The sequence below is a fragment of the Salvelinus alpinus genome, chromosome 38, assembly GCF_045679555.1.
Source record: "Salvelinus alpinus chromosome 38, SLU_Salpinus.1, whole genome shotgun sequence".
NCBI classification, from domain to species: Eukaryota; Metazoa; Chordata; class Actinopteri; order Salmoniformes; family Salmonidae; genus Salvelinus; species Salvelinus alpinus.
Genome location: NC_092123.1, coordinates 2,985,070 through 3,012,695, shown reverse-complemented (window position 1 = coordinate 3,012,695; position 27,626 = coordinate 2,985,070). Strand labels below are relative to the sequence as shown.

Genomic DNA, 27,626 nt, shown 5'->3' with positions numbered 1-27,626 from the left:
ACAAAGCATAAACAAACAAGCTAAGCTCATGATCTCTTTCACAAGCTGGTCACCATAGGTCATGCCATTTCTAATGCCAACCAGGCATCAACAAGGTAATGAGCTGGCATCTGGTGGCAAATTGGCGAGGGATAAAACAGAGGATTTTCCAACAAACCTGTAAGAGTGCCAGGTCTTAAATGAACCTATGGCCTGTAAGAAGCCAGCCTCACCAGTCCTTCTGTCTTCTTCTTACTCTCCAGAAGAAAATGGTCTGGGATCAGTGCTAGGATTGACCATGTAGGGCCTGAGGTTTTCCTGACCATGTTTCCTAACCCTAACCTCCTGGCCCCAGGAGCTTTATTCTATTTTCATAGCTAGTTTACCTCCTGTTTTGCTTGGTTTTAGATGACGCCTTAACACTGTGCTAGAACAGTACAACAATAGATCCTGTGTCATTCGAAGCACTCTGCTTTAATATTAGCATTGATGCATTTTCTACCACTGAATAACAGTATATAATAACAGTAAATGAAAACATCTAACAGAGTTTGTTCGAAAACCTGCATTTCCAGACCAATGACCCTGGTTGGTTGTCAGATATAAATAATCCTCTTATAATGGTAGTTGCCGTGGCGATGAGCCCTAATCCTTGTTTGGATTTTTAATATGTGTGACATCCTGCTCCAGTGGCCCAGGGTAATTTCCTTTTTCCCAAATTAATTACAGTACAGTTACTCAATATTCTGTAGAAAATGGCTTGAAAGGACATGTCTTGTCGTGTGACCATTGCTTGTTTTGGGCCCTCTGGCATCGGTGCTATGCTACCCATACACTCACTGAAGGTTTCTGGTATGGACATTTTACCAGGTCGTTATTGCAAGATAACATTTGTTATTTTGATATTTTAAGGCGTATGGAGCTCATTTGAATTGGTGTGTCAGCTTTTGGTCTAGCCAAAATGGCCTAGTCATTAAAATCATTGTTGTAGGGATCTTTAGAGGCTTCTAACTGTACCTTTATAAGACTGGTTCCTCTCCACATTGTCTCCTCCTCCCGACGCGTCCGGAACAACGTCCCCCAGCCCAAGTCCCAAGGTGTGGTCCCTCACCAAGGGGTAACCCTGCCCCCCCGAGCACAGAGGCCTCTGCTCCTCCCCCTCCCCTCCCTCCTCCTCGACTTCTTCATCTTCCCTCTCCTCCTCTGAGTCTCTCCTCTCCTCCACCACGGTGGCTACAGCCTGGGAGGAGGGGAAGAGCTGCCTGTCCCGCTCACCACCGTCGCAGAACACCGACGTCTCTTTGATCTGGGTCCCTGTGGGGAAGGAGGAGGGCAATCAGGGTGAGTGTGCCTGTGCGTGCGTGTGGGCATGCATGCATGTGTGTGTGTAGGATCTAATGTGTGTGTGTGCATCCATGCATGTCTGTGTGTGTGTGTGTGTGCGTGCATGCGTGTGTGAGTGAGTGAGTGTGTGTTGGAGGAACACTGGGTTCTTTGTTACAGACAGCTCCTCTGGGAGGCAGCAGCTCGGCAGAACAAACAATAGGAAGGTGTCACGCTCTAAACGGTCCCCACCAGATCTGCTGCTGCCTCAGAGCCTTGCTGTCGTAAAGATACTTTATATATTTCATTGTGTGCTTGCAACTTTGCCTTTACAGAAGCAAGGGGAAGGTGAGCAGAGAGGGAAACTGTCAGTAAATTTGAAGGAAAATAGTACAGGAGAGATAACAGGAGAAAGAAAAAAAAGTACAGGAGAGATAACATCCAATGGCATGCATTGAAGGATATGATATGGCTGAAAATGTAGAACATTAATTGCCATACTTTTAATGTGGTATATTCTGTCTGAATTAGACAAAAACACATTTGGACAATCTACAGTACAGGTCAACATGACATGGTGGGAGAGGGGTTTATTTTAGGAGATGGAACTGTATTCTGAAAAACCGTAACCATGGTGACCAATTTAATTAGTTTGAATGGATACCAAACTGTTGAGTGGTGTGTTGCAACAATGCCTCCCAACTTATAGAGCTCTTAGAAGCCAAATTAAAACTATTCCCTGTGTATGAATACAGTCTTCTTAAACTTGGAGACACTTTCATGAAGGCAGGTATCCTAGCGGTGAAAAGTGTTGGGCCAGTAACTGAAAGGTAGCTGGTTCGAATCCCAGAGCTAACTAGGGGGGTAATTTTCTCTCTCTCGATGTGCCCTTGAGCAAGGCACTTAACCCTAATTGCTCTGGATAAGAGCGTCTCCTAAAAAACTAAAATGCATGATATTGTATAAAACAGGCTGGCTCAGTTGAACTGTCAACTCACCTGCGGAAGATTTCCTCTTGTTAGTGAGCCTTCTTCTGCATTTGATGTCATCCCCATCAGAATTACTGGGGTAGACTGACTCTGCATTCTGAGGCTGCGTACAAGAAAATACACCACTTAAAATTGTATCTGTACTGCCTACCGATCGCATGGTCCATCCATCCGTCCACCCACCAATCCATCCATCCACCCATCCTTCTGTCCTTCCATATGTGTCTGTCTGTCTATCCATCTGTATTTACCTTGCCGCTCTCGTCTCGGAGGTTAAAGGTCAGCTCCAGGTTGCTGAGGAAGTAGTCGGCGAACTCGGGGTACATGTCAAGCACCTCCAGGATCTCCTCCCTCTGGATGGTGTGCAGGTCACAGTAGCTGAGCGCCCGCACGTCCGCGTTGGCCTTCCCTGGCTTGGTGTACAAGTGGATCATCTCCCCAAAGATGTCATTCTTCCCTGGAAGAGAGAGAGAATGAGGAGGGAGGGGGAGAAAACGAGAGGGAGGGAGGAGAGAGGGAGAGAGGAGGGGAGGTAGAGAGATGAAAGGGAGAGGGAGGTAGGGAAGAGAGAGGGGGAGTGGGTAGAGAGATAAAGGGGGAGAGGTAAATGGAAGGGAGAGCGGGAGAAAGAAAGATAAAGGTTTGATAATCATGATGAAATATAACATGCACATAATGACACACATGCCTTGACCCACAAACAGCTGAACCACCTGGTGTATTACCCCATAATGCAGCTCAGCTGTCTTTTGAGGTCATCTAACAGTGCATTAGGATAAGTGTGCAGACCCCTTTTCCACATTTTGTTACGTTACAGCCTTATTCTAAAATATATATTTTTTATCACATCAATCTACACACAATACCCCATAATGACAAAGCGAAAACAGGTTTTTAGAAATTTTAGCAAATGTATTAAAAATAAAAAACAGAAATGCCTTATTTACATAAGTATTCAGACCCTTTGCTAATAGACGTGAAATTGAGCTTAGGTGCATCCTGTTTCCATTGATCATCCTTGAGATATTTCTACATCTTGATTGGAGTCCACCTGTGGTAAATTCAATTGATTGGACATGATTTGGAAAGGCACACACCTGTCTATATAAGGTCCCACAGTTGACAGTGCATGTCAGAGCAAAAACCAAGCCATGAGGTTGATCTGGGGAAGGGTACCAAAACATTTCTGCAGCATTGAAAGTGCCCAAAGAGCACAGTGGCCTCCATCATTCTTAAATGGAAGAAGTTTGGAACCACCAAGACTCTTCCTAGAGCTGGCCGCCAAGCTAAACTGAACAATCGGGGAAAAGGGCCTTGCTCAGGGAAGTGATCAAGAACCCGATGGTCACTCTGACAGAGCTCCAGAGATCCTCTGTGGAGATGGGAGAACATTCCAGAAGGACAACCATCTCTGCAGCACTCCACCAATCAGGGCTTTATGGTAGAGTGTCCAGACAGAAGCCACTCCTCAGTAAAAGGCACATGACAGCCTGCTTGGAGTTTGCCAAAAGGCATCTAAAGGACTCTCAGACAATGAGAAACAAGATTCTCTGGCCTGATGAAACCAAGATTGAACCCTTTGGCCTGAATACCAAGCGTCACGTCTGGAGGAAACCAGGCACCACTCATCATCTGGCCAATACCATCCCTACGGTGAAGCATGGTGGTGGCAATATCATATTGTGGGGATGTTTTCCAGTGGCAGGTACTGGGAGACTAGTTAGAATCGAGGGAAAGATGAATGGAGCAAAGTACAGAGAGATCCTTGATGAAAACCTGGTCCAGTGTGCTCAGGACCTCAGACTGGGGCGAAGGTTCACCTTCCAACAGGACAACAAACCTAAGCACACAGCCAAGACAATGCAGGAGTGGCTTCGGGACAAGTCTCTGAATGTCCTTGAGTTACCCGGACTTGAAACCGATCTAACATTTCTGGAGAGACATGAAAATAGCTGTGCAGCGATGCTCCCCATCTAACCCGACAGAGCTTGAGAGGATCTGCAGAAAAGAATGGGAGAACCTCCCCAAATACAGGTATGCCAAGCTTGTAGCGTCATACCCAAGAAGACTCAAGGCTGTAATCGCTGCCAAAGGTGCTTCAACAAAGTACTGAGTAAAGGGTCTGAATACTTATGTAAATGTGATGTTTTGTAACGTGTGCGCTGGAAGTCGGGAAGCAAGTTCAGGGAGTGAATCATTTAATCAATTAATGAAACACAATTCAAAACAAGAAACACAAACAACGCACAGACATGAAACAGGAACAATAACGCCTGGGGAAGGAGCCAAAGGGAGTGACATAAATGGGGCAGGTATTCAAGGAGGTGATGGAGTCCAGGTGATTGTCATTAGGTGCTGATGCACGTGACAGATGTGCGCAGTAATAAGCAGCCTGGTGACCTAGAGGCCGGAGAGAGAGCACACGTGACATGTTTCAGATTTTTCATTTTAAATACATGCGCAAAAATGTATAAGAACCTTTTATACTTTGTCGTTATGGGGTATTTTGTAGATTGATGACGTAAAAAACTATTTCATCCATTTTAGAATAAGGCTGTAATGTAACAAAATTTAGAAATAGTGAAGGCATCTGAATAATTTCCAAATGCACTGTTAAGGTTATACCTGTCCTTCTGCCATTTCCTTTAAGGACAACAGGGAGGCAGTGTGAATGTCTATAGGGCTGACTATATGACAACATGGAGGTAGTGTGAATGTCTATAGTGCTGACTATATGACAACAGGGAGGCAGTGTGAATGTCTATAGGGCTGACTATATGACAACAGGGAGGTAGTGTGAATGTCTATAGGGCTGACTATATGACAACATGGAGGTAGTGTGAATGTCTATAGTGCTGACTATAGGACAACATGGAGGTAGTGTGAATGTCTATAGTGCTGACTATATGACAACAGGGAGGTAGTGTGAATGTCTATAGTGCTGACTATATGACAACAGGGAGGTAGTGTGAATGTCTATAGTGCTGACTATATGACAACAGGGAGGTAGTGTGAATGTCTATAGTGCTGACTATATGACAACAGGGAGGTAGTGTGAATGTCTATAGTGCTGACTATATGACAACAGGGAGGCAGTGTGAATGTCTATAGGGCTGACTATATGACAACAGGGAGGCAGTGTGAATGTCTATAGGGCTGACTATATGACAACAGGGAGGCAGTGTGAATGTCTATAGGGCTGATTATATGACAACATGGAGGTAGTGTGAATGTCTATAGTGCTGACTATATGACAACAGGGAGGTAGTGTGAATGTCTATAGTGCTGACTATATGACAACAGGGAGGCAGTGTGAATGTCTATAGGGCTGACTATATGACAACAGGGAGGCAGTGTGAATGTCTATAGGGCTGACTATATGACAACAGGGAGGTAGTGTGAATGTCTATAGTGCTGACTATATGACAACAGGGAGGTAGTGTGAATGTCTATAGTGCTGACTATATGACAACATGGAGGTAGTGTGAATGTCTATAGGGCTGATTATATGACAACAGGGAGGCAGTGTGAATGTCTATAGGGCTGATTATATGACAACAGGGAGGCAGTGTGAATGTCTATAGTGCTGACTATAGGACAACATGGAGGCAGTGTGAATGTCTATAGGGCTGATTATAGGACAACAGGGAGGTAGTGTGAATGTCTATAGGGCTGACTATATGACAACATGGAGGTAGTGTGAATGTCTATAGGGCTGACTATATGACAACAGGGAGGCAGTGTGAATGTCTATAGTGCTGATTATATGACAACAGGGAGGCAGTGTGAATGTCTATAGGGCTGATTATATGACAACAGGGAGGCAGTGTGAATGTCTATAGTGCTGATTATATGACAACATGGAGGTAGTGTGAATGTCTATAGGGCTGATTATATGACAACAGGGAGGCAGTGTGAATGTCTATAGGGCTGACTATATGACAACAGGGAGGTAGTGTGAATGTCTATAGTGCTGACTATATGACAACAGGGAGGTAGTGTGAATGTCTATAGTGCTGACTATATGACAACATGGAGGTAGTGTGAATGTCTATAGGGCTGATTATATGACAACAGGGAGGCAGTGTGAATGTCTATAGTGCTGACTATATGACAACAGGGAGGCAGTGTGAATGTCTATAGGGCTGACTATATGACAACAGGGAGGTAGTGTGAATGTCTATAGGGCTGACTATATGACAACATGGAGGTAGTGTGAATGTCTATAGTGCTGATTATATGACAACAGGGAGGTAGTGTGAATGTCTATAGGGCTGATTATATGACAACAGGGAGGTAGTGTGAATGTCTATAGGGCTGATTATATGACAACAGGGAGGCAGTGTGAATGTCTATAGGGCTGACTATATGACAACAGGGAGGTAGTGTGAATGTCTATAGTGCTGATTATATGACAACAGGGAGGTAGTGTGAATGTCTATAGTGCTGATTATATGACAACAGGGAGGCAGTGTGAATGTCTATAGTGCTGACTATAGGACAACATGGAGGTAGTGTGAATGTCTATAGGGCTGACTATATGACAACATGGAGGTAGTGTGAATGTCTATAGTGCTGACTATATGACAACAGGGAGGTAGTGTGAATGTCTATAGGGCTGACTATATGACAACAGGGAGGCAGTGTGAATGTCTATAGTGCTGACTATATGACAACAGGGAGGTAGTGTGAATGTCTATAGGGCTGACTATATGACAACAGGGAGGCAGTGTGAATGTCTATAGTGCTGACTATATGACAACAGGGAGGCAGTGTGAATGTCTATAGTGCTGACTATATGACAACAGGGAGGTAGTGTGAATGTCTATAGTGCTGACTATATGACAACAGGGAGGTAGTGTGAATGTCTATAGTGCTGACTATATGACAACAGGGAGGTAGTGTGAATGTCTATAGGGCTGACTATATGACAACAGGGAGGTAGTGTGAATGTCTATAGTGCTGACTATATGACAACAGGGAGGTAGTGTGAATGTCTATAGTGCTGATTATATGACAACAGGGAGGCAGTGTGAATGTCTATAGTGCTGATTATATGACAACAGGGAGGTAGTGTGAATGTCTATAGTGCTGATTATATGACAACAGGGAGGCAGTGTGAATGTCTATAGGGCTGACTATATGACAACAGGGAGGTAGTGTGAATGTCTATAGGGCTGACTATATGACAACAGGGAGGTAGTGTGAATGTCTATAGTGCTGACTATATGACAACAGGGAGGTAGTGTGAATGTCTATAGGGCTGATTATATGACAACAGGGAGGCAGTGTGAATGTCTATAGTGCTGACTATATGACAACAGGGAGGTAGTGTGAATGTCTATAGGGCTGACTATATGACAACAGGGAGGCAGTGTGAATGTCTATAGTGCTGACTATATGACAACAGGGAGGTAGTGTGAATGTCTATAGTGCTGACTATATGACAACAGGGAGGCAGTGTGAATGTCTATAGTGCTGACTATATGACAACAGGGAGGCAGTGTGAATGTCTATAGTGCTGACTATATGACAACAGGGAGGTAGTGTGAATGTCTATAGGGCTGACTATATGACAACAGGGAGGTAGTGTGAATGTCTATAGTGCTGACTATATGACAACAGGGAGGTAGTGTGGATGTCTATAGGGCTGATTATATGACAACAGGGAGGCAGTGTGAATGTCTATAGGGCTGATTATATGACAACAGGGAGGCAGTGTGAATGTCTATAGTGCTGACTATATGACAACAGGGAGGTAGTGTGAATGTCTATAGTGCTGACTATAGGACAACAGGGAGGCAGTGTGAATGTCTATAGGGCTGACTATATGACAACATGGAGGTAGTGTGAATGTCTATAGGGCTGACTATAGGACAACAGGGAGGCAGTGTGAATGTCTATAGGGCTGACTATATGACAACAGGGAGGTAGTGTGAATGTCTATAGTGCTGATTATATGACAACAGGGAGGCAGTGTGAATGTCTATAGTGCTGATTATATGACAACAGGGAGGTAGTGTGAATGTCTATAGGGCTGACTATATGACAACAGGGAGGTAGTGTGAATGTCTATAGTGCTGACTATATGACAACAGGGAGGTAGTGTGAATGTCTATAGGGCTGATTATATGACAACAGGGAGGCAGTGTGAATGTCTATAGGGCTGATTATATGACAACAGGGAGGCAGTGTGAATGTCTATAGTGCTGACTATAGGACAACATGGAGGCAGTGTGAATGTCTATAGGGCTGATTATAGGACAACAGGGAGGTAGTGTGAATGTCTATAGGGCTGACTATATGACAACATGGAGGTAGTGTGAATGTCTATAGGGCTGACTATATGACAACAGGGAGGCAGTGTGAATGTCTATAGTGCTGATTATATGACAACAGGGAGGCAGTGTGAATGTCTATAGGGCTGATTATATGACAACAGGGAGGCAGTGTGAATGTCTATAGTGCTGATTATATGACAACATGGAGGTAGTGTGAATGTCTATAGGGCTGATTATATGACAACAGGGAGGCAGTGTGAATGTCTATAGGGCTGACTATATGACAACAGGGAGGTAGTGTGAATGTCTATAGTGCTGACTATATGACAACAGGGAGGTAGTGTGAATGTCTATAGTGCTGACTATATGACAACATGGAGGTAGTGTGAATGTCTATAGGGCTGATTATATGACAACAGGGAGGCAGTGTGAATGTCTATAGTGCTGACTATATGACAACAGGGAGGCAGTGTGAATGTCTATAGGGCTGACTATATGACAACAGGGAGGTAGTGTGAATGTCTATAGGGCTGACTATATGACAACATGGAGGTAGTGTGAATGTCTATAGTGCTGATTATATGACAACAGGGAGGTAGTGTGAATGTCTATAGGGCTGATTATATGACAACAGGGAGGTAGTGTGAATGTCTATAGGGCTGATTATATGACAACAGGGAGGCAGTGTGAATGTCTATAGGGCTGACTATATGACAACAGGGAGGTAGTGTGAATGTCTATAGTGCTGATTATATGACAACAGGGAGGTAGTGTGAATGTCTATAGTGCTGATTATATGACAACAGGGAGGCAGTGTGAATGTCTATAGTGCTGACTATAGGACAACATGGAGGTAGTGTGAATGTCTATAGGGCTGACTATATGACAACATGGAGGTAGTGTGAATGTCTATAGTGCTGACTATATGACAACAGGGAGGTAGTGTGAATGTCTATAGGGCTGACTATATGACAACAGGGAGGCAGTGTGAATGTCTATAGTGCTGACTATATGACAACAGGGAGGTAGTGTGAATGTCTATAGGGCTGACTATATGACAACAGGGAGGCAGTGTGAATGTCTATAGTGCTGACTATATGACAACAGGGAGGCAGTGTGAATGTCTATAGTGCTGACTATATGACAACAGGGAGGTAGTGTGAATGTCTATAGTGCTGACTATATGACAACAGGGAGGTAGTGTGAATGTCTATAGTGCTGACTATATGACAACAGGGAGGTAGTGTGAATGTCTATAGGGCTGACTATATGACAACAGGGAGGTAGTGTGAATGTCTATAGTGCTGACTATATGACAACAGGGAGGTAGTGTGAATGTCTATAGTGCTGATTATATGACAACAGGGAGGCAGTGTGAATGTCTATAGTGCTGATTATATGACAACAGGGAGGTAGTGTGAATGTCTATAGTGCTGATTATATGACAACAGGGAGGCAGTGTGAATGTCTATAGGGCTGACTATATGACAACAGGGAGGTAGTGTGAATGTCTATAGGGCTGACTATATGACAACAGGGAGGTAGTGTGAATGTCTATAGTGCTGACTATATGACAACAGGGAGGTAGTGTGAATGTCTATAGGGCTGATTATATGACAACAGGGAGGCAGTGTGAATGTCTATAGTGCTGACTATATGACAACAGGGAGGTAGTGTGAATGTCTATAGGGCTGACTATATGACAACAGGGAGGCAGTGTGAATGTCTATAGTGCTGACTATATGACAACAGGGAGGTAGTGTGAATGTCTATAGTGCTGACTATATGACAACAGGGAGGCAGTGTGAATGTCTATAGTGCTGACTATATGACAACAGGGAGGCAGTGTGAATGTCTATAGTGCTGACTATATGACAACAGGGAGGTAGTGTGAATGTCTATAGGGCTGACTATATGACAACAGGGAGGTAGTGTGAATGTCTATAGTGCTGACTATATGACAACAGGGAGGTAGTGTGGATGTCTATAGGGCTGATTATATGACAACAGGGAGGCAGTGTGAATGTCTATAGGGCTGATTATATGACAACAGGGAGGCAGTGTGAATGTCTATAGTGCTGACTATATGACAACAGGGAGGTAGTGTGAATGTCTATAGTGCTGACTATAGGACAACAGGGAGGCAGTGTGAATGTCTATAGGGCTGACTATATGACAACATGGAGGTAGTGTGAATGTCTATAGGGCTGACTATAGGACAACAGGGAGGCAGTGTGAATGTCTATAGGGCTGACTATATGACAACAGGGAGGTAGTGTGAATGTCTATAGTGCTGATTATATGACAACAGGGAGGCAGTGTGAATGTCTATAGTGCTGATTATATGACAACAGGGAGGTAGTGTGAATGTCTATAGGGCTGACTATATGACAACAGGGAGGTAGTGTGAATGTCTATAGTGCTGACTATATGACAACAGGGAGGTAGTGTGAATGTCTATAATGCTGATTATATGACAACAGGGAGGTAGTGTGAATGTCTATAGTGCTGACTATATGACAACAGGGAGGTAGTGTGAATGTCTATAGGGCTGATTATATGACAACAGGGAGGCAGTGTGAATGTCTATAGTGCTGACTATATGACAACAGGGAGGTAGTGTGAATGTCTATAGTGCTGATTATATGACAACAGGGAGGTAGTGTGAATGTCTATAGGGCTGATTATATGACAACAGGGAGGCAGTGTGAATGTCTATAGTGCTGACTATATGACAACAGGGAGGTAGTGTGAATGTCTATAGTGCTGATTATATGACAACAGGGAGGTAGTGTGAATGTCTATAGGGCTGACTATATGACAACAGGGAGGTAGTGTGAATGTCTATAGGGCTGACTATATGACAACAGGGAGGTAGTGTGAATGTCTATAGGGCTGATTATATGACAACAGGGAGGCAGTGTGAATGTCTATAGGGCTGACTATATGACAACAGGGAGGTAGTGTGAATGTCTATAGGGCTGACTATATGACAACATGGAGGTAGTGTGAATGTCTATAGGGCTGACTATATGACAACAGGGAGGTAGTGTGAATGTCTATAGTGCTGACTATATGACAACAGGGAGGTAGTGTGAATGTCTATAGGGCTGATTATATGACAACAGGGAGGTAGTGTGAATGTCTATAGTGCTGACTATAGGACAACATGGAGGCAGTGTGAATGTCTATAGGGCTGATTATAGGACAACAGGGAGGTAGTGTGAATGTCTATAGGGCTGATTATATGACAACAGGGAGGCAGTGTGAATGTCTATAGGGCTGACTATATGACAACAGGGAGGTAGTGTGAATGTCTATAGTGCTGACTATATGACAACAGGGAGGTAGTGTGAATGTCTATAGTGCTGACTATATGACAACAGGGAGGCAGTGTGAATGTCTATAGGGCTGATTATATGACAACAGGGAGGCAGTGTGAATGTCTATAGTGCTGACTATAGGACAACATGGAGGCAGTGTGAATGTCTATAGGGCTGATTATAGGACAACAGGGAGGTAGTGTGAATGTCTATAGGGGTGACTATATGACAACAGGGAGGCAGTGTGAATGTCTATAGTGCTGACTATAGGACAACATGGAGGTAGTGTGAATGTCTATAGGGCTGACTATATGACAACATGGAGGTAGTGTGAATGTCTATAGTGCTGACTATATGACAACAGGGAGGCAGTGTGAATGTCTATAGGGCTGACTATATGACAACAGGGAGGTAGTGTGAATGTCTATAGGGCTGACTATATGACAACATGGAGGTAGTGTGAATGTCTATAGTGCTGACTATAGGACAACATGGAGGTAGTGTGAATGTCTATAGTGCTGACTATATGACAACAGGGAGGTAGTGTGAATGTCTATAGTGCTGACTATATGACAACAGGGAGGTAGTGTGAATGTCTATAGTGCTGACTATATGACAACAGGGAGGTAGTGTGAATGTCTATAGTGCTGACTATATGACAACAGGGAGGTAGTGTGAATGTCTATAGTGCTGACTATATGACAACAGGGAGGCAGTGTGAATGTCTATAGGGCTGACTATATGACAACAGGGAGGCAGTGTGAATGTCTATAGGGCTGACTATATGACAACAGGGAGGCAGTGTGAATGTCTATAGGGCTGATTATATGACAACATGGAGGTAGTGTGAATGTCTATAGTGCTGACTATATGACAACAGGGAGGTAGTGTGAATGTCTATAGTGCTGACTATATGACAACAGGGAGGCAGTGTGAATGTATATAGGGCTGACTATATGACAACAGGGAGGCAGTGTGAATGTCTATAGGGCTGACTATATGACAACAGGGAGGTAGTGTGAATGTCTATAGTGCTGACTATATGACAACAGGGAGGTAGTGTGAATGTCTATAGTGCTGACTATATGACAACATGGAGGTAGTGTGAATGTCTATAGGGCTGATTATATGACAACAGGGAGGCAGTGTGAATGTCTATAGGGCTGATTATATGACAACAGGGAGGCAGTGTGAATGTCTATAGTGCTGACTATAGGACAACATGGAGGCAGTGTGAATGTCTATAGGGCTGATTATAGGACAACAGGGAGGTAGTGTGAATGTCTATAGGGCTGACTATATGACAACATGGAGGTAGTGTGAATGTCTATAGGGCTGACTATATGACAACAGGGAGGCAGTGTGAATGTCTATAGTGCTGATTATATGACAACAGGGAGGCAGTGTGAATGTCTATAGGGCTGATTATATGACAACAGGGAGGCAGTGTGAATGTCTATAGTGCTGATTATATGACAACATGGAGGTAGTGTGAATGTCTATAGGGCTGATTATATGACAACAGGGAGGCAGTGTGAATGTCTATAGGGCTGACTATATGACAACAGGGAGGTAGTGTGAATGTCTATAGTGCTGACTATATGACAACAGGGAGGTAGTGTGAATGTCTATAGTGCTGACTATATGACAACATGGAGGTAGTGTGAATGTCTATAGGGCTGATTATATGACAACAGGGAGGCAGTGTGAATGTCTATAGTGCTGACTATATGACAACAGGGAGGCAGTGTGAATGTCTATAGGGCTGACTATATGACAACAGGGAGGTAGTGTGAATGTCTATAGGGCTGACTATATGACAACATGGAGGTAGTGTGAATGTCTATAGTGCTGATTATATGACAACAGGGAGGTAGTGTGAATGTCTATAGGGCTGATTATATGACAACAGGGAGGTAGTGTGAATGTCTATAGGGCTGATTATATGACAACAGGGAGGCAGTGTGAATGTCTATAGTGCTGACTATATGACAACAGGGAGGCAGTGTGAATGTCTATAGGGCTGACTATATGACAACAGGGAGGTAGTGTGAATGTCTATAGGGCTGACTATATGACAACATGGAGGTAGTGTGAATGTCTATAGTGCTGATTATATGACAACAGGGAGGTAGTGTGAATGTCTATAGGGCTGATTATATGACAACAGGGAGGTAGTGTGAATGTCTATAGGGCTGATTATATGACAACAGGGAGGCAGTGTGAATGTCTATAGGGCTGACTATATGACAACAGGGAGGTAGTGTGAATGTCTATAGTGCTGATTATATGACAACAGGGAGGTAGTGTGAATGTCTATAGTGCTGATTATATGACAACAGGGAGGCAGTGTGAATGTCTATAGTGCTGACTATAGGACAACATGGAGGTAGTGTGAATGTCTATAGGGCTGACTATATGACAACATGGAGGTAGTGTGAATGTCTATAGTGCTGACTGTATGACAACAGGGAGGTAGTGTGAATGTCTATAGGGCTGACTATATGACAACAGGGAGGCAGTGTGAATGTCTATAGTGCTGACTATATGACAACAGGGAGGTAGTGTGAATGTCTATAGTGCTGACTATATGACAACAGGGAGGCAGTGTGAATGTCTATAGTGCTGATTATATGACAACAGGGAGGTAGTGTGAATGTCTATAGTGCTGATTATATGACAACAGGGAGGCAGTGTGAATGTCTATAGGGCTGACTATATGACAACAGGGAGGTAGTGTGAATGTCTATAGGGCTGACTATATGACAACAGGGAGGTAGTGTGAATGTCTATAGTGCTGACTATATGACAACAGGGAGGTAGTGTGAATGTCTATAGGGCTGATTATATGACAACAGGGAGGCAGTGTGAATGTCTATAGTGCTGACTATATGACAACAGGGAGGCAGTGTGAATGTCTATAGTGCTGACTATATGACAACAGGGAGGTAGTGTGAATGTCTATAGTGCTGACTATATGACAACAGGGAGGCAGTGTGAATGTCTATAGTGCTGACTATATGACAACAGGGAGGCAGTGTGAATGTCTATAGTGCTGACTATATGACAACAGGGAGGCAGTGTGAATGTCTATAGTGCTGACTATATGACAACAGTGAGGTAGTGTGAATGTCTATAGGGCTGACTATATGACAACAGGGAGGTAGTGTGAATGTCTATAGTGCTGACTATATGACAACAGGGAGGTAGTGTGAATGTCTATAGGGCTGATTATATGACAACAGGGAGGCAGTGTGAATGTCTATAGGGCTGATTATATGACAACAGGGAGGCAGTGTGAATGTCTATAGTGCTGACTATATGACAACAGGGAGGTAGTGTGAATGTCTATAGTGCTGACTATAGGACAACAGGGAGGCAGTGTGAATGTCTATAGGGCTGACTATATGACAACATGGAGGTAGTGTGAATGTCTATAGGGCTGACTATATGACAACAGGGAGGTAGTGTGAATGTCTATAGGGCTGACTATAGGACAACAGGGAGGCAGTGTGAATGTCTATAGGGCTGACTATATGACAACAGGGAGGTAGTGTGAATGTCTATAGTGCTGATTATATGACAACAGGGAGGCAGTGTGAATGTCTATAGTGCTGATTATATGACAACAGGGAGGTAGTGTGAATGTCTATAGGGCTGACTATATGACAACAGGGAGGTAGTGTGAATGTCTATAGTGCTGACTATATGACAACAGGGAGGTAGTGTGAATGTCTATAATGCTGATTATATGACAACAGGGAGGTAGTGTGAATGTCTATAGTGCTGACTATATGACAACAGGGAGGTAGTGTGAATGTCTATAGGGCTGATTATATGACAACAGGGAGGCAGTGTGAATGTCTATAGTGCTGACTATATGACAACAGGGAGGTAGTGTGAATGTCTATAGTGCTGATTATATGACAACAGGGAGGTAGTGTGAATGTCTATAGGGCTGATTATATGACAACAGGGAGGCAGTGTGAATGTCTATAGTGCTGACTATATGACAACAGGGAGGTAGTGTGAATGTCTATAGTGCTGATTATATGACAACAGGGAGGTAGTGTGAATGTCTATAGGGCTGACTATATGACAACAGGGAGGTAGTGTGAATGTCTATAGGGCTGACTATATGACAACAGGGAGGTAGTGTGAATGTCTATAGGGCTGATTATATGACAACAGGGAGGCAGTGTGAATGTCTATAGGGCTGACTATATGACAACAGGGAGGTAGTGTGAATGTCTATAGGGCTGACTATATGACAACATGGAGGTAGTGTGAATGTCTATAGGGCTGACTATATGACAACAGGGAGGTAGTGTGAATGTCTATAGTGCTGACTATATGACAACAGGGAGGTAGTGTGAATGTCTATAGGGCTGATTATATGACAACAGGGAGGTAGTGTGAATGTCTATAGTGCTGACTATAGGACAACATGGAGGCAGTGTGAATGTCTATAGGGCTGATTATAGGACAACAGGGAGGTAGTGTGAATGTCTATAGGGCTGATTATATGACAACAGGGAGGCAGTGTGAATGTCTATAGGGCTGACTATATGACAACAGGGAGGTAGTGTGAATGTCTATAGTGCTGACTATATGACAACAGGGAGGTAGTGTGAATGTCTTTAGGGCTGACTATATGACAACAGGGAGGCAGTGTGAATGTCTATAGGGCTGATTATATGACAACAGGGAGGCAGTGTGAATGTCTATAGTGCTGACTATAGGACAACATGGAGGCAGTGTGAATGTCTATAGGGCTGATTATAGGACAACAGGGAGGTAGTGTGAATGTCTATAGGGCTGACTATATGACAACAGGGAGGCAGTGTGAATGTCTATAGTGCTGACTATAGGACAACATGGAGGTAGTGTGAATGTCTATAGGGCTGACTATATGACAACATGGAGGTAGTGTGAATGTCTATAGTGCTGACTATATGACAACAGGGAGGTAGTGTGAATGTCTATAGGGCTGACTATATGACAACAGGGAGGTAGTGTGAATGTCTATAGGGCTGACTATATGACAACAGGGAGGCAGTGTGAATGTCTATAGTGCTGACTATATGACAACAGGGAGGCAGTGTGAATGTCTATAGTGCTGACTATATGACAACAGGGAGGTAGTGTGAATGTCTATAGTGCTGATTATATGACAACAGGGAGGCAGTGTGAATGTCTATAGTGCTGATTATATGACAACAGGGAGGTAGTGTGAATGTCTATAGGGCTGACTATATGACAACAGGGAGGTAGTGTGAATGTCTATAGTGCTGACTATATGACAACAGGGAGGTAGTGTGAATGTCTATAATGCTGATTATATGACAACAGGGAGGTAGTGTGAATGTCTATAGTGCTGACTATATGACAACAGGGAGGTAGTGTGAATGTCTATAGGGCTGATTATATGACAACAGGGAGGCAGTGTGAATGTCTATAGTGCTGACTATATGACAACAGGGAGGTAGTGTGAATGTCTATAGTGCTGATTATATGACAACAGGGAGGTAGTGTGAATGTCTATAGGGCTGATTATATGACAACAGGGAGGCAGTGTGAATGTCTATAGTGCTGACTATATGACAACAGGGAGGTAGTGTGAATGTCTATAGTGCTGATTATATGACAACAGGGAGGTAGTGTGAATGTCTATAGGGCTGACTATATGACAACAGGGAGGTAGTGTGAATGTCTATAGGGCTGACTATATGACAACAGGGAGGTAGTGTGAATGTCTATAGGGCTGATTATATGACAACAGGGAGGCAGTGTGAATGTCTATAGGGCTGACTATATGACAACAGGGAGGTAGTGTGAATGTCTATAGGGCTGACTATATGACAACATGGAGGTAGTGTGAATGTCTATAGGGCTGACTATATGACAACAGGGAGGTAGTGTGAATGTCTATAGTGCTGACTATATGACAACAGGGAGGTAGTGTGAATGTCTATAGGGCTGATTATATGACAACAGGGAGGTAGTGTGAATGTCTATAGTGCTGACTATAGGACAACATGGAGGCAGTGTGAATGTCTATAGGGCTGATTATAGGACAACAGGGAGGTAGTGTGAATGTCTATAGGGCTGATTATATGACAACAGGGAGGCAGTGTGAATGTCTATAGGGCTGACTATATGACAACAGGGAGGTAGTGTGAATGTCTATAGTGCTGACTATATGACAACAGGGAGGTAGTGTGAATGTCTTTAGGGCTGACTATATGACAACAGGGAGGCAGTGTGAATGTCTATAGGGCTGATTATATGACAACAGGGAGGCAGTGTGAATGTCTATAGTGCTGACTATAGGACAACATGGAGGCAGTGTGAATGTCTATAGGGCTGATTATAGGACAACAGGGAGGTAGTGTGAATGTCTATAGGGCTGACTATATGACAACAGGGAGGCAGTGTGAATGTCTATAGTGCTGACTATAGGACAACATGGAGGTAGTGTGAATGTCTATAGGGCTGACTATATGACAACATGGAGGTAGTGTGAATGTCTATAGTGCTGACTATATGACAACAGGGAGGTAGTGTGAATGTCTATAGGGCTGACTATATGACAACAGGGAGGTAGTGTGAATGTCTATAGGGCTGACTATATGACAACAGGGAGGCAGTGTGAATGTCTATAGTGCTGACTATATGACAACAGGGAGGCAGTGTGAATGTCTATAGTGCTGACTATATGACAACAGGGAGGTAGTGTGAATGTCTATAGTGCTGACTATATGACAACAGGGAGGTAGTGTGAATGTCTATAGTGCTGACTATATGACAACAGGGAGGTAGTGTGAATGTCTATAGGGCTGACTATATGACAACAGGGAGGTAGTGTGAATGTCTATAGTGCTGATTATATGACAACAGGGAGGCAGTGTGAATGTCTATAGTGCTGACTATATGACAACAGGGAGGTAGTGTGAATGTCTATAGGGCTGACTATATGACAACAGGGAGGTAGTGTGAATGTCTATAGTGCTGATTATATGACAACAGGGAGGCAGTGTGAATGTCTATAGGGCTGACTATATGACAACAGGGAGGTAGTGTGAATGTCTATAGTGCTGACTATATGACAACAGGGAGGTAGTGTGAATGTCTATAGTGCTGACTATATGACAACAGGGAGGTAGTGTGAATGTCTATAGGGCTGACTATATGACAACAGGGAGGTAGTGTGAATGTCTATAGTGCTGACTATATGACAACAGGGAGGTAGTGTGAATGTCTATAGGGCTGATTATATGACAACAGGGAGGCAGTGTGAATGTCTATAGGGCTGACTATATGACAACAGGGAGGTAGTGTGAATGTCTATAGTGCTGACTATATGACAACAGGGAGGTAGTGTGAATGTCTATAGTGCTGACTATATGACAACAGGGAGGTAGTGTGAATGTCTATAGTGCTGACTATATGACAACAGGGAGGTAGTGTGAATGTCTATAGGGCTGACTATATGACAACAGGGAGGTAGTGTGAATGTCTATAGTGCTGACTATATGACAACAGGGAGGTAGTGTGAATGTCTATAGGGCTGACTATATGACAACAGGGAGGTAGTGTGAATGTCTATAGGGCTGACTATATGACAACAGGGAGGTAGTGTGAATGTCTATAGGGCTGACTATATGACAACAGGGAGGTAGTGTGAATGTCTATAGTGCTGACTATATGACAACAGGGAGGTAGTGTGAATGTCTATAGGGCTGATTATATGACAACAGGGAGGCAGTGTGAATGTCTATAGTGCTGACTATATGACAACAGGGAGGCAGTGTGAATGTCTATAGTGCTGACTATATGACAACAGGGAGGTAGTGTGAATGTCTATAGTGCTGACTATATGACAACAGGGAGGCAGTGTGAATGTCTATAGTGCTGACTATATGACAACAGGGAGGCAGTGTGAATGTCTATAGTGCTGACTATATGACAACAGGGAGGTAGTGTGAATGTCTATAGGGCTGACTATATGACAACAGGGAGGTAGTGTGAATGTCTATAGTGCTGACTATATGACAACAGGGAGGTAGTGTGAATGTCTATAGGGCTGATTATATGACAACAGGGAGGCAGTGTGAATGTCTATAGGGCTGATTATATGACAACAGGGAGGCAGTGTGAATGTCTATAGTGCTGACTATATGACAACAGGGAGGTAGTGTGAATGTCTATAGTGCTGACTATATGACAACATGGAGGTAGTGTGAATGTCTATAGGGCTGACTATATGACAACAGGGAGGTAGTGTGAATGTCTATAGTGCTGATTATATGACAACAGGGAGGCAGTGTGAATGTCTATAGTGCTGATTATATGACAACAGGGAGGTAGTGTGAATGTCTATAGGGCTGACTATATGACAACAGGGAGGTAGTGTGAATGTCTATAGTGCTGATTATATGACAACAGGGAGGTAGTGTGAATGTCTATAGGGCTGACTATATGACAACAGGGAGGTAGTGTGAATGTCTATAGGGCTGACTATATGACAACAGGGAGGTAGTGTGAATGTCTATAGTGCTGATTATATGACAACAGGGAGGCAGTGTGAATGTCTATAGGGCTGACTATATGACAACAGGGAGGTAGTGTGAATGTCTATAGGGCTGACTATATGACAACAGGGAGGTAGTGTGAATGTCTATAGTGCTGATTATATGACAACAGGGAGGTAGTGTGAATGTCTATAGGGCTGACTATATGACAACAGGGAGGCAGTGTGAATGTCTATAGGGCTGACTATATGACAACAGGGAGGCAGTGTGAATGTCTATAGTGCTGACTATATGACAACATGGAGGTAGTGTGAATGTCTATAGGGCTGACTATATGACAACAGGGAGGCAGTGTGAATGTCTATAGGGCTGACTATATGACAACAGGGAGGCAGTGTGAATGTCTATAGGGCTGACTATATGACAACAGGGAGGCAGTGTGAATGTCTATAGGGCTGACTATATGACAACAGGGAGGCAGTGTGAATGTCTATAGGGCTGATTATATGACAACAGGGAGGTAGTGTGAATGTCTATAGTGCTGACTATAGGACAACATGGAGGTAGTGTGAATGTCTATAGTGCTGATTATATGACAACAGGGAGGTAGTGTGAATGTCTATAGGGCTGACTATATGACAACAGGGAGGCAGTGTGAATGTCTATAGGGCTGACTATATGACAACAGGGAGGCAGTGTGAATGTCTATAGTGCTGACTATATGACAACATGGAGGTAGTGTGAATGTCTATAGGGCTGACTATATGACAACAGGGAGGCAGTGTGAATGTCTATAGGGCTGACTATATGACAACAGGGAGGCAGTGTGAATGTCTATAGGGCTGACTATATGACAACAGGGAGGCAGTGTGAATGTCTATAGGGCTGACTATATGACAACAGGGAGGCAGTGTGAATGTCTATAGGGCTGATTATATGACAACAGGGAGGTAGTGTGAATGTCTATAGTGCTGACTATAGGACAACATGGAGGCAGTGTGAATGTCTATAGGGCTGACTATATGACAACAGGGAGGTAGTGTGAATGTCTATAGTGCTGACTATATGACAACAGGGAGGTAGTGTGAATGTCTTTAGGGCTGACTATATGACAACAGGGAGGCAGTGTGAATGTCTATAGGGCTGATTATATGACAACAGGGAGGCAGTGTGAATGTCTATAGTGCTGACTATAGGACAACATGGAGGCAGTGTGAATGACTATAGGGCTGATTATAGGACAACAGGGAGGTAGTGTGAATGTCTATAGGGCTGACTATATGACAACAGGGAGGCAGTGTGAATGTCTATAGGGCTGACTATATGACAACAGGGAGGCAGTGTGAATGTCTATAGTGCTGACTATATGACAACAGGGAGGCAGTGTGAATGTCTATAGTGCTGACTATATGACAACATGGAGGTAGTGTGAATGTCTATAGTGCTGACTATATGACAACAGGGAGGTAGTGTGAATGTCTATAGTGCTGACTATATGACAACAGGGAGGCAGTGTGAATGTCTATAGTGCTGACTATATGACAACAGGGAGGCAGTGTGAATGTCTATAGGGCTGACTATATGACAACAGGGAGGCAGTGTGAATGTCTATAGTGCTGACTATAGGACAACATGGAGGTAGTGTGAATGTCTATAGTGCTGACTATAGGACAACAGGGAGGTAGTGTGAATGTCTATAGTGCTGACTATATGACAACATGGAGGTAGTGTGAATGTCTATAGTGCTGACCTGGAATGACCAAGAGGCTCAGTTATATCATTATTTCACGCCTGACTTCCCTTTGCGCAGACCTGTCAGTTTACAGTGTCGGTATGGCAGTGATAGCCTGTCATGTCACCTCCAGAGATACCAACGTGTGTGTGTGTGTGTGTGTGTGTGTGTGTGTGTGTGTGTGTGTGTGTGTGTGTGTGTGTGTGTGTGTGTGTGTGTGTGTGTGTGTGTGTGTGTGTGTGTGTGTGTGTGTGTGTGTGTGTGTGTGTGTGTGTGTGTGTGTGTGTGTGTGTGTGTGTGTGTGTGTGTGTGTGTGTGTGTGTGTGTACGTGCCCCACAGCATGCCCTGGCTCTTGGCCTAGATCTCCATGGTCAAATGAATACGGCCTTGTCCAAACCTGGGCAGCCGCTAAGGTGAGAGTAAGGACAAGCACCTAGTCTTTCCTCTGGTCAGTTCACCATTAACTTCAAAAGCTCGATGCAACATATATTTTACAGATACAATTCATTGTTTATTGCTCTCTGTTGATTACACACTAATTGCAATTACTAATTCACAATAGAATTTGCATAGAAATATGTGACTGCGATAAATGGAGCAATTAGCATTTGTGTGACTTTACCGTTGGTAAACGCGCTGAGTCCTTATTAACCCATCTCTTTCAACACACCTGTGGTTTTCCCCTGCTCAGACATTGCATGCGTCAACCAATGGTTACCTGCCATGTCATCAACTGTAACGTGAGGCATCAGATTGCTATAACATACTGTATAATGTGGTTAACTGATGCGCAAAATACTTATCCAGGAGTTGTAAGATCTGGCATGCATCAGCAATGTCTGAGCAAGGGAACACGACCGCCGTCTTCCCATGACCCTTTTGTGTCGCTGCGTTTTGCTGAAGCTCATTGGCTGAGTGAAAAATGAGCAGTTTATACAATGCTTAGCCTGTAACACTTGCTTGGCGCTGGGCTGACGCCGAGAAAGAAAGAGAGAGAGAGAAACGGAGAGAGAGAGAGAGAGATCAAGGAGAGGGGAAAGAAGGAAGGAGAGATGAAGGGGAGATTTACTCTGATTACATCCCGGGGATGTCAATATCTCCTGCGAGCAGCGACTGCTAACACCACCAACACTCCATCACCCTCAGCTGGCAATTAGATAGCATAATACATGATCCAATAAACCACCCTACGTTCCCCTCTCTCCATCTCTCCCTCCACCCCCTCTACTCTCTCTCTCTCCTCATCTCTCCCCCCACTCTTTATCTTCCCCTCTATCACTCTCTCCTTCATCCTCTACCCTCTCTCTCTTCTCCCAGCTATAAAACCCTCCTATACAGCGCTATTGTCTGTCACAGTTTGTTCTTGGAGGGAGCCATGAGAATCTGTGCTCATTAGAGATGTCAGCTGCTCACCCAGGCATAGCAGAATAGCGAGACTCTTATAAACAGTACACAGAGGATATACAGACACACACAGAGAGGCAAGAGACACACACACACTTTGATGAGAAGTGCAGCACTGGATCACCTGAACTGTACTGTGTTACTATTCATTTCCAGTACCGCTTGAACTGTTTAGAGACAAAAACAGTCTTTGAAAGTGTGCCTGCAGTGCTGCTGTTCTAAGATTGTTTCTCTTCCAAACAGCCTGATTAAGCTGACCTTCAGGCAGAGGGAAATCATTAGAAGTGTTTGAGTAGTGTGAACATTCTGTAATGAAGTATTCACACAGCCATAGGTAACCATTTCTTCAGGATGTCAATTTACTGGAGAGCAGCACACCTTCCACAGCCCGACATGAATAAAAAGACAAGTCATTGTTGCAGTGACTAGTGTCTCGCGTATATTTTTGGTTCGGGACTTTTTTTAAAGCACAAAATACCTCTGAAGTGTCAAATGGAGTTTACAATAACCTACCAGGTTAAATAAAGATAATATTAATAAACAATGTGAAACAATAAACAACGTCAACATTTGAGTAGCGCATACCCAAAATGGCCACCACGATGTCATCCTTGAGGATTTCGATGGACCCCCGGGACAAGAAGTAGAGGGCAGTAAGCACGTCTCCACAGTGGACCAGTGTGTCGCCCGGTGGGGAGTGCGTGGTCTTGAACCTCATGGCCAGGGCCCTCAGGCAGCCCTTAGTAGCCCCTTGGAATGCCTTGCAGCCCTGGAGCAGACTCGCGTTGAGGTGGAGGCAGATATCAGCCTGGAGACACTCTGGGAAACCCTTTAGGACCTGGGGGCGTGAAAAGACAGGCCACAGCAATAGGAGAATGGTCAGATAGGACTGGGATGGATTTGTCTGTGGTGTTGTCGATACGTCTTTGGGTGTGAGTTTGGTTTGAGTTTGCGAGTCAGATTTGGTTTGGAATCCAGAGTGGTTTGATACAATTGCCAATTGTGTTTTGGTCTTCTTCTCAAAATCTAAATACTGCATTGTCATATGTGACTGTTTGAGGGGGTATTTTTATGGCATCTTTCCATAGTTTTTAATCAGAGTACTAGCAGGTGGGGGTAAACAGCTAGATATCCAACACTGCTATACAAGACACAACAAACTAGGAAAACATGGAAACAAACATGGAAACACGTCTTCCCTTTGATAAAAAAAATTATTAGCACAAGTGTGTTCATGAGGGAACTTTCTATCTTAGTTGGGTATCATTAGTGTCTGTGATTCAGATTTATTATAAAAAAGAATAAATAAAATACTCACCTCAAAACTGAATTAACCTGTCATGTCATTTAGAGTTTAAGGATCAGAGTGACAAAAGTATTTCAACTATTTAAATTACTACATGCTTAAATGCAAATAGTTTCACTGGAAAAAATGTCACCTAAATGATTCAGTGACATAATTGCCCTCAATTGGAAAACAAGTAATTTGCCTGGGACTGAACACCACACAGGGTCAAAGGTTACAGGTTAAAGGTCATGAGATGACTGTAAACAGAGGATCAAATCTTGAACTGTGACATCACAGAGGACCAGAGGGCAAGGGAAGGCTTCAAACACACAAAAGGGGAAAATGAAACAATAAAACATTCTTACTCTATATCACATACAAAACAATGACCTTATTAACAAAAAAACGAATCTGGACAAATCTAAATTTCTTGAAAAAGAGAGGCTATTTTTCAATAGTTGGGGAATAAAATCATAGCAGCAGATTTTGGAAAGGAGAGATTGAACAACATTTGGCAAGTGCAGGTGCAATATCGCTGGACATGTGTGCCAAGCCTCCCACATGGAGGGAAACCTGGCCGTGCCAGGCTGTCTGTGCCTCTCCCATTGGCAGTATTCACAGCCTGGTAACTGCCATAAAAAATTATGTGACTGTGTTTGAATACACAGATTTCATGCAAACGGTGACCTTGTGACAAGCCACATGCAAGTCAATCTGTGATGGACAATATGGGCTGCTAGAAGCACTGAGGGTTATACTACTGGCTGGCATGCAATGTGGAAGTCAGTATGTACACTGAGTGTACAAAACATTAAGAACACCTGCTCTTTCCAGGTGAAAGCTATGATCCCTTATTGATGTCACATGTTAAATCCACTTCAATCAGTGTAGATGAAGGGGAGGAGACAGGTTAAAGAAGGATTTTTAAGACTTGAGACAATTGAGACATGGATTGTGTATGTGTGCCATTCAGAGGGTGAATGGGCAACACAAAATATTTAAGCGCCTTTGAACGGGGTATTGTAGTAGGTACCAGGCGCACCTGTTTGTGTGTGACAAGAACTGCAACGCTGCTGGGTTTTTCACGCTCAACAATTTCCCGTGTGTATCAAGAATAGTCCACCACCCAAAGGACATCCAGCCAACTTGACACAACTATCGGAAGCATTGGAGTCAACATGGTCCTGCATCCCTGTGGAAAGCTTTCGACACCTTGTAGAGTCCATGTGCTGACGATTTGAGGCTGTTCTGAGGGCAAAAGGGGGGTTGCAACTCAGTATTAGGAAGGTGTTCGTAATGTTTTCTATACTCAGTGTACAAGGCATGATCTAGAGAGGGCTACAGTATTTAAAAGTAACTGGGGAGCATGCCTTCAAATTAACGTGCTTTTTTCCCTAGACTATAAAGACGAAGTTATGGATTTTAATAAATGTATTCTTTGATTTTCGTCTTGGTCTACGATTTACTACACTATGCCATTTTTGAAAACAACACGTTTCTTTGAACACAGTACCTCCTGCTCTTACCAGAGTGATGGTCATTCCATTTGACATGAGGCAGACAAGGAAAAGACACATTTAAATAAGTACAGTTAACATCACCAGGGGAAAAGCCGGTTTACATACAGTATCCATGGCTTTCATTCTAGAGTTTAGAATCCTAATCAAGATCATAATAATGTCATATAACCATGTCGCTAAGGGAACACACTAGGCTTTATGTTAATGGTAAGAACCGTCTTGCAGACAAGGTTGTTTAAGGTCAGAAAAAACATTGAACAGCTTCACCGAGAAGCTAAGTACACAGCAATGCAGTAACATAACCGCATCGTCAAACTGTGGGGCTGAACATTAAAAACCTATTGAAGAACAGCAGCAATCTGAATCATCAATCTGAGACTTAACCATTATGCATTCCCTTATCCCACCATAAGACTAACATTATGTCCCAATATGAGCATTTTTCTTTGCTAATGTCTCACTTTGAAGACTTATTAGCCCCCCCCACACACACACACACAAACACGCACACACACAGCCTCCCAACCCCCTACACACCCACCCACCCCCCCCCACCCTCCTCCCCACACAACCCCCACACACTCCCCCCATTCGCACCATATTCATGTCGATGCCGTTGGTGTAGTTCCAGGCATGTTGGAAGTACTCCTCCAGGCGTTGCCTCAGTGGGTTGGGGATCTGGTGGAAGCGGATGAATTCTTTGACCCGGAGCATCTGCAGGTGGTACCGCGCCGTACCGGAGTACAACCGCTGGATGATAGCCGACACATTACCAAAGATACTGGCGTACATTAGGGCTGCGAGAGGGAGAATCACACCAGACAGGTGATCATCATGTCTTCATCACTGTTAGCAATATTCTATTTTCCCTTAACTAATCAGTAGCTAGGAATATAGTAGTACAATAACTTACAGAGTAGTACTACTTGGCTTTACAGTAATAGTGATTCATTGTAGTAATATGTATAACGTATTCATTTGTTTGTTCTGTTTTCAGTCCCAGTACAGTCTAAACACTCACAGCCAATCAGCATGACACAGATGGAGAAGATCTTCTCGGAGTTGGTGTTGGGGGAGACGTTGCCAAAGCCCACGCTGGTCAGGCTACTGAAGGTAAAATAGAGGGCCGTGACGTATTTGTCCTTGATGGACGGGCCAGAGCTGGGGTCACTGTAGTTGTACCTAGGGGGTGAGACGGTACACTCAGTTCATGGTTCGATACATTTCACTGTATTTTTTCTACAGTATTATC

The 27,626-nt window shown here is 43.7% G+C and overlaps 1 protein-coding gene and 1 long non-coding RNA gene across 5 annotated transcripts in view; one reads left to right on the top strand and one right to left on the bottom strand.

The window, feature by feature from the left end:
- LOC139566517 (voltage-gated inwardly rectifying potassium channel KCNH7-like) overlaps nucleotides 1-27,626 on the bottom strand; it is a 97,984-nt gene that overhangs the window by 8,356 nt on the left and 62,002 nt on the right. For 3 of the 4 annotated variants that reach the window (XM_071387816.1, XM_071387818.1, XM_071387819.1), the window contains 6 exons: nucleotides 27,396-27,556; nucleotides 26,972-27,171; nucleotides 24,152-24,404; nucleotides 2,543-2,748; nucleotides 2,301-2,394; nucleotides 997-1,293 (listed from right to left, as the gene is read on the bottom strand). In XM_071387816.1, the coding sequence (XP_071243917.1) occupies nucleotides 997-1,293; nucleotides 2,301-2,394; nucleotides 2,543-2,748; nucleotides 24,152-24,404; nucleotides 26,972-27,171; nucleotides 27,396-27,556 (1,211 nt within the window). The remainder of the gene's footprint in view (nucleotides 1-996; nucleotides 1,294-2,300; nucleotides 2,395-2,542; nucleotides 2,749-24,151; nucleotides 24,405-26,971; nucleotides 27,172-27,395; nucleotides 27,557-27,626) is intronic. The other variant, XM_071387817.1, reaches the window with a different exon arrangement.
- LOC139566519 (uncharacterized) lies at nucleotides 1,230-27,453 on the top strand. Its single transcript, XR_011673125.1, has 3 exons — nucleotides 1,230-1,320; nucleotides 27,000-27,199; nucleotides 27,372-27,453. It is a non-coding gene; the product is annotated as an uncharacterized lncRNA (long non-coding RNA).